The following is a 6189-nucleotide window of genomic DNA, read 5'->3' as shown; positions in this document are numbered from 1 at the left end:
CTCCTCGGCATCTCTCTCCCGCCCCTCTTCCTCACTCTTATATTCCCCTGGGGTTACATCATCCTTTCCTGTCGGAAGGCATGAAAGCAGTTGTGGAATGATAATATTTAGACTTTGGTATCCTCGTGACCCCCACCGTTGGGGCAGCAGGCTTGCTATAGGCACCCCCGTGACTCACTCACGCTCTGGGCCCAGTGTGTGTGTGTGTGTGTAAAAGAAAGGGAGGAGGGAAGGGGGAAGAGGAGGATGTGGGTAGAGTGAAAGCCAAGGGGAAGGGCATCAACCCCTGCCCTGAAGGGTGCTCGTGTATATATACCCCTGTGCCGACTGGCTGGGAGCAAACCCGTGTGGACTGAGACAGCTCTAAGGGAACAGAAGGAAATTCTCCCTTTTTAATACATTTTAACTGATTGGATTTTGGGTCCTTTAAAAAAACTTTTCAAATATATATAAAAACCTATCCTCAACCCCAATAGAAACTTCTTTCAACCATTCTTGGTGGACTGAAATTTCATTTTGGGACTCACCAAGATTCCAAGTGATAAGTGAGTCTCAATACGTTGAATCGGCTGGGATCCAGAACTCTCCCATTCTTTTCTGGAGAAAAGAATAGTGTCCAGGGAGCTACAAGGCTGAGAACTAGAACCTTACGTTCACCTCTTGGCATTTTTCAGGCACCCGGCCTTTCTTTTGCCATTTGGCCTTACTTGTTTCTTGGGCCAGACCACCTTCAAGCCATGGTGGTCGTTTCCGTCCATCTTGGGTGCAAAGACTACCTTCTCTTTCTCGTCAGCCTAGTTTTCTGGGCTGCCTTGCTCCGCACAGCTCCTGCTCTGCCCTTGCGGAATTCCAACCCCATCTACCAATTTGATGGGCAAGTCCGGCTTCGGCACCTCTACACAGCGGATGAGCAGACGCACCTCCACTTGGAGATCTTGTCAGACGGCACAGTGGGTGGATCCAGGTTTCAGAACCCCTTCAGTGAGTATTTTGGGGAAACCCTTGGGATGTACAAAAGATCTGAAATGGATATACATTTATGTATGTGTGTGTATATACTGTATATATAAGGAGACAGTGTGATTTAATGGCTTGAATGTTAGGTTACGAATCTGGAGACCATGGTTCAAATATCTGGGTTGTTGTAGATTTTTCGGGCTATATGGCCATGTTCTAGAAGCATTCTCTCCTGCCATTTTGCCTGCATCTATGACAAGCATCCTCAGAGTTTGTGAGGTGTGACCTCACAACCTCTGAGGATGCTTGCCATAGATGCAGGCGAAACGTCAGAAGAGAATGCTTCTAGAATGTGGCCATATAGCCCGAAAAACCTACAACAACCCAGTTATTCCAGCCATGAAAGCCTTCGACAATACGTTCAAATCTCTGCTTGGTAATGAAAACCCACTGGATGACCTTGAGCAAGTCACATACTCTCAGCTCCATAAAACACTATTGGGTCTATATACATCAGCAATGACTTGAAGACACATAACGGATGTGTTTGACTGGTGTCAAGATTTGTCTGTTTTGGGGGGTGGGGAAGAAAGTAGATAGACTAGAGAAAAATATATGTGCTGTGCTGGAAGCTGGAAATTCAGCAGAGGCAGCATTTGACACTGTTGAGATTGGTCTGTGATTCATGATATCCACTTCTATACAACTGTGCGTGCTACAGAAAATAAGGCAGGCATGTTCAACCTAGTGAAGAGAAGACGGAACAGGAACATAGTTGCATACTTTAATTAGAGAAGATGGTGTAGGCCTATTCTCTGCTGCCTCAGAGGTTAGGGCAAAGTCTATTGGTTTGAAGTTACAGGAGGGTAGATTTTGATTGAACTTCAGAAGGAACTTCTTGACAATAGAACCAATTGCCTAGGGAGGTGTGAGGCCTCCTTGTCTGGATGTCTTCAAAAAGACAGTGGCTAGCTACCTGCTGGGGATGCTTCAGCTGAAGATCCTACATCTGTGGTTTTCAACCTGTGGGTCCCCAGATGTTTTGGCCTTCAACTCCCAGAAATCTTAACAGCTGGTAAACTGGCTGGGATTTCTGGGAGTTTTAGGCCAAAATAACTGGAGACCCACAGGTTGAGAACCACTGCCCTACATTGAGTGATGATTGGACCTGATGGTCCATAATAAAGCAATGCAGAGCAAAGCATCCAGAAAGACAGTAAATGTGCAGAAGAATATACAGTGAGTTCACCTGTAGCCATAGAGGGAGATTTAGAAGAATAAGAACATTCTCTGGCTTTCAGTCTGGCAATGAAATCATATCATTATGTTACACCTTGGAGCTATTGATGAACCCAAAGAGGAGGAAGGTAACTGGGTTAGACAAAAAGGACTTTGGCTGAGGACTTGTGATTCTCCCATTCACCCCTTCCTTTCTGCTCAATTTCTTTCAGGTTTGATGGAGCTCAAAGCTGTGAAGCCAGGAGTCATTCGCATGCAGGCCAAGAAGACCTCTAGATTTCTCTGTATGAAGCCCAATGGACGACTGTATGGCTCGGTAAGTTTGATTGCCTGTGTGCTTGTTTGACAGGCCAAAGCTTGGATCAGAAATTATGTATCAACAAAAACATCTTGTTATCAGTATATTTTTGTAACAACCTGTTTTCACAAGGGGCAACAATTTGCCGTCCTTTGAGGCTGAGAGAGTGACTTAGAATCATAGAATAATAGAGTTGGAAGATAGCACATGGGCCATGCAGGAAAGCACAATCAAGGTATCCCTGACAGATGGCCATCCAGCCTCTGTTTAAAAGTCTCCAAGGAAAGAGCTTCCACTGGACTTCAAGGCAGAGAGTACCACTGTTGAATAGCACATATAGTCAGTAAGTTCTTCCTATTATTCAGGTGGAATCTCCTTTCCTGTAATTTGAACCCATTGCTCCATTGAGTCTTAGGGCCCTTCCACACAGCTCTATATCCCAGAATATCAAGGCAGAAAATCCCACAATATCTGCTTTGACATGGGTTATCTGAGTCCATACTCAGACAATGTGGGATTTTCTGTCTTGATATTCTGGGATATAGGGCTGTGTGGAAGTGCCCCTAGTTTCCAGGGCAGCAGAAAACAAGCCTGCCCCCTATTCCTTAGGACAGCCTTTCACATATTTATACATAGCTCTTGTGTCTCTTCTCAGCCTTCTCTTCTGCAGGCTAAACTCCTCATAGTTGCTCAAATTCAGGTGTGGCCAAATAAGGATTCAAACTCTGATCTCCAGAGTTGTAGTCACTCAAATGCAACATCATGGTTGCTCTCCTGTTTGTGATATGCAAGCATAAGTCTACTATACACTTGCATATGTTTTTTTTGGTGGACTTTGAGGTCAAATTACTTTCCTCTCTTCACAGTGAATTAAGTCATCCCAAGATTTATAGGTCTACTATAAGAGCCACCCTGAATAACCATTCTGTGGCTGGTGGAGAGAGAAGTGGGATCAGACAACTAGCTATGTCCCATAGCCAAATGCAAACCAATGCCAACATTCACTAAGACCCTGGTGGATCTCAGTTGGTCCACCTCCACTGGAACCCTGGTGGATCTCAATTGGTTGTCTCCACTGAGACCCTAAGTGGTCCAGTCCTGAGTCTGAGGCATGGCCAGATGCATCTCTGACCCACTGTGCTCCCTACCAACCAGGAGGAGGGCAAGAGCAAAAAATCCTGTGGATAGGTTTACCTTAGGGTCTCCATAAGTCTGAAACAACTTGAAGACACATAACAACAGCAATAATTAAACAACTGTTTCTGATCTCATGTTCATATAGTGTAGGGCTGGGAATCATGCAGCCTTCTTGTTGTTGAACTATAGCTGTCAGCTTTTACTACCCTTAGCTATGCAGTCTAGGACCCATTAGAGCTGCCTTTCAAGAACGTTTGGAGGGTCAAACAATTCCTATCCCTGGTTTTGGAGTTGCACACTTCCGCAAAAGATATGGCACAATTCCATTTAGCAGTTAATGCAGGTGATCATTTGGTAGAACTTGCATGGCTGGTCTACAATGAACTCAGAAATTCCTAAACTTGAACTCCATTTGCAAATAATCTACAGCTTTTAGATTATTTTTCTCTACCTGTATATGGTGAATGAACCAGTAGTCTGCAAGTCATGCTGATGGAACAATGTTGAGAGCTGTAGTGTAAACAGTAAACTTTCCAAACTCTGATGACTCCTGATATCTCTAGAATACCATGTCTGTATATTGAATGTTATATTTATGAAATGTACCATAAACAGAAGCATAATCTCACTTACACTTCTTTCTCCAATAGTTGTTTTACTCTGAGGAGTCATGCAACTTCCATGAGAAGATTCTCAGTGATGGCTACAACCTGTACTATTCTGAAAACTACAACATACCTGTCAGTCTCAGCTCAACGGGGAGCCTGCGTCAGAGCCATCAGTTGCCTCCCTTCTCTCAATTCCTGCCGTTAGTCAACAAAATTCCTCTTGAGCCTGTGTTTGAAGACTTTGACTTCTATGGACAGCAATTGGATGTTGAATCAGCTGATCCTTTGAGCATTTTAGGACAAAACCCTAGTTTCATGAGTCCAAGCTATGTCTTTGGATAAATGGGAATTCTTGATTGGTTGGGAAGGAATTTGAGGTCAAACTTTTAAGTAGAGCTTTTGCCAAACCTGGAGTTCTGGGTTTTCTTGCCATGAACAAAATGAAGCATTCACATTTGATGCAATAAGAGGGGAAGAAAGAGGAGATTTCATTTCAACACAGATGCTGAAATGATTAAAATCTTTATATTGAATTGTTGACTCCAGCATCCCAAAACTGCCTAGTGTTGGGATGAATCAATGTATTTATGTGTTTCTAGGTCACATACAGACTGCCAACCAGAAGTGCGGACAAAGATATTGGGGGTTTTGAACCATTTTTACTAGTTTTGTTTTTCTTACACTGTAATTGTTCACCTTTCCAACTTGAGTTCTTCCTGAGCTATTTAAATAACTTATTTATTATATGTCAGATTTATTTATTGAGAAATTGCAGAACAGACAGTTCTAATAAGGATTTTTGTGCTGACAAATAATTTATGTATTATTATTTATATAGCAGTGTGTATATATGTATATATTTTATATTTTTCCATATTTATTTCCCTTCCCAGAAAGGGAATGGCTAATAGTCTATTCTGTTATAAAGCACCTGTGCCTAGATTTTCTTTACTGGTAATTTCCTCCTTCCTTTTCAATGAATACTTGGGAAAGAGGAAAGCGGTGGCAATGCAGAAGTGGGATTTGTAGTGCTGGAGACCACTGCAAATAATAGGATTTTGAGCCTTGTTTTTTCCCACTTTGTCTATAGCTGTTCATATCTGCAAAGACCAAGTTTTTGTATCATTCTTGTCATGCCACCAAAAAAAAAAAAAGACATAAGAAGCAACTGATAAGCATATAAAACAGACTGATTTCAACTGAGTTTCCAGTTCAAGTTACTTTAAAACAAAAATAAGGAACTTGTTGATTTCCAGTTGTCACTGGACTAGAATTCCCATCAATCTCTCACTGCTACCTATGCTGGCTATGACTGCTGGGAATTTTAGTCCAACAAGATCTGAAGGGCATCAGAAGATCTCACTCCAAATCACCCCATCTCTGCCAACTGTAATTCATGCAGAAAAGAGTTTAAGTTCATGTTGTTTGTGTATATTTATTTATTTATATGCTCTATTGATTTTTCATGGAACTACAGTACTGTATTTTTTCAGAATCTATGTTTTATGGCAAAAAGTGGTATGTTAGTATGATTTCTAAGTAGTGTGATAACACTGTTTTCTCAGCATAATTGTTCAACTGTTTTTTTAAATATCTTTTTTATTACGTAGTTCCTTGTGTTTCTTATTGAACAGTGCTACACATATATGAATGGACAAGCTGTGAGATATGTACTGTAAAAAGAATGTGAATAAAGCATTGGTTTAAAAATTATCCTTGTGATTTCTAAAGGGTGGTCTCAGGTTTTCTAAGACAACCAGAAAGCAAGCCCTGAAGTACGTATTCTGGGATCTTCCTTCACAAGTGTCTGCATTTGCTCTTTAAAAGATACCCTTCAACATTTCACAGGCGAAAGCCAGATTATGCCAAGCAACATCAGAAAAAGTTCAAGACATCAAAAGTAATTAACACAATATAATAATGCCCAAGCTAGGAGAGGCTGCAACAGTT

At 41.7% G+C, this 6189-nt stretch overlaps 1 protein-coding gene across 1 annotated transcript; it reads left to right on the top strand.

Moving 5' to 3' along the window:
* The first annotated feature begins 299 nt into the window (after positions 1 to 299).
* FGF21 (fibroblast growth factor 21) lies at positions 300 to 5952 on the top strand. The gene is made up of 3 exons (XM_060783076.2): positions 300 to 981; positions 2409 to 2512; positions 4282 to 5952. The coding sequence occupies exons 1-3, from the start codon at positions 738 to 740 to the stop codon at positions 4579 to 4581; spliced, it is 648 nt and encodes a 215-aa protein (XP_060639059.2). The 5' UTR covers positions 300 to 737; the 3' UTR covers positions 4582 to 5952.
* Positions 5953 to 6189: the final 237 nt, after the last annotated feature.

Source organism: Anolis sagrei, chromosome 6, assembly GCF_037176765.1.
Source record: "Anolis sagrei isolate rAnoSag1 chromosome 6, rAnoSag1.mat, whole genome shotgun sequence".
In the NCBI taxonomy this organism is placed as follows: Eukaryota; Metazoa; Chordata; class Lepidosauria; order Squamata; family Dactyloidae; genus Anolis; species Anolis sagrei.
This window is presented reverse-complemented; position numbering and strand designations above follow the sequence as displayed.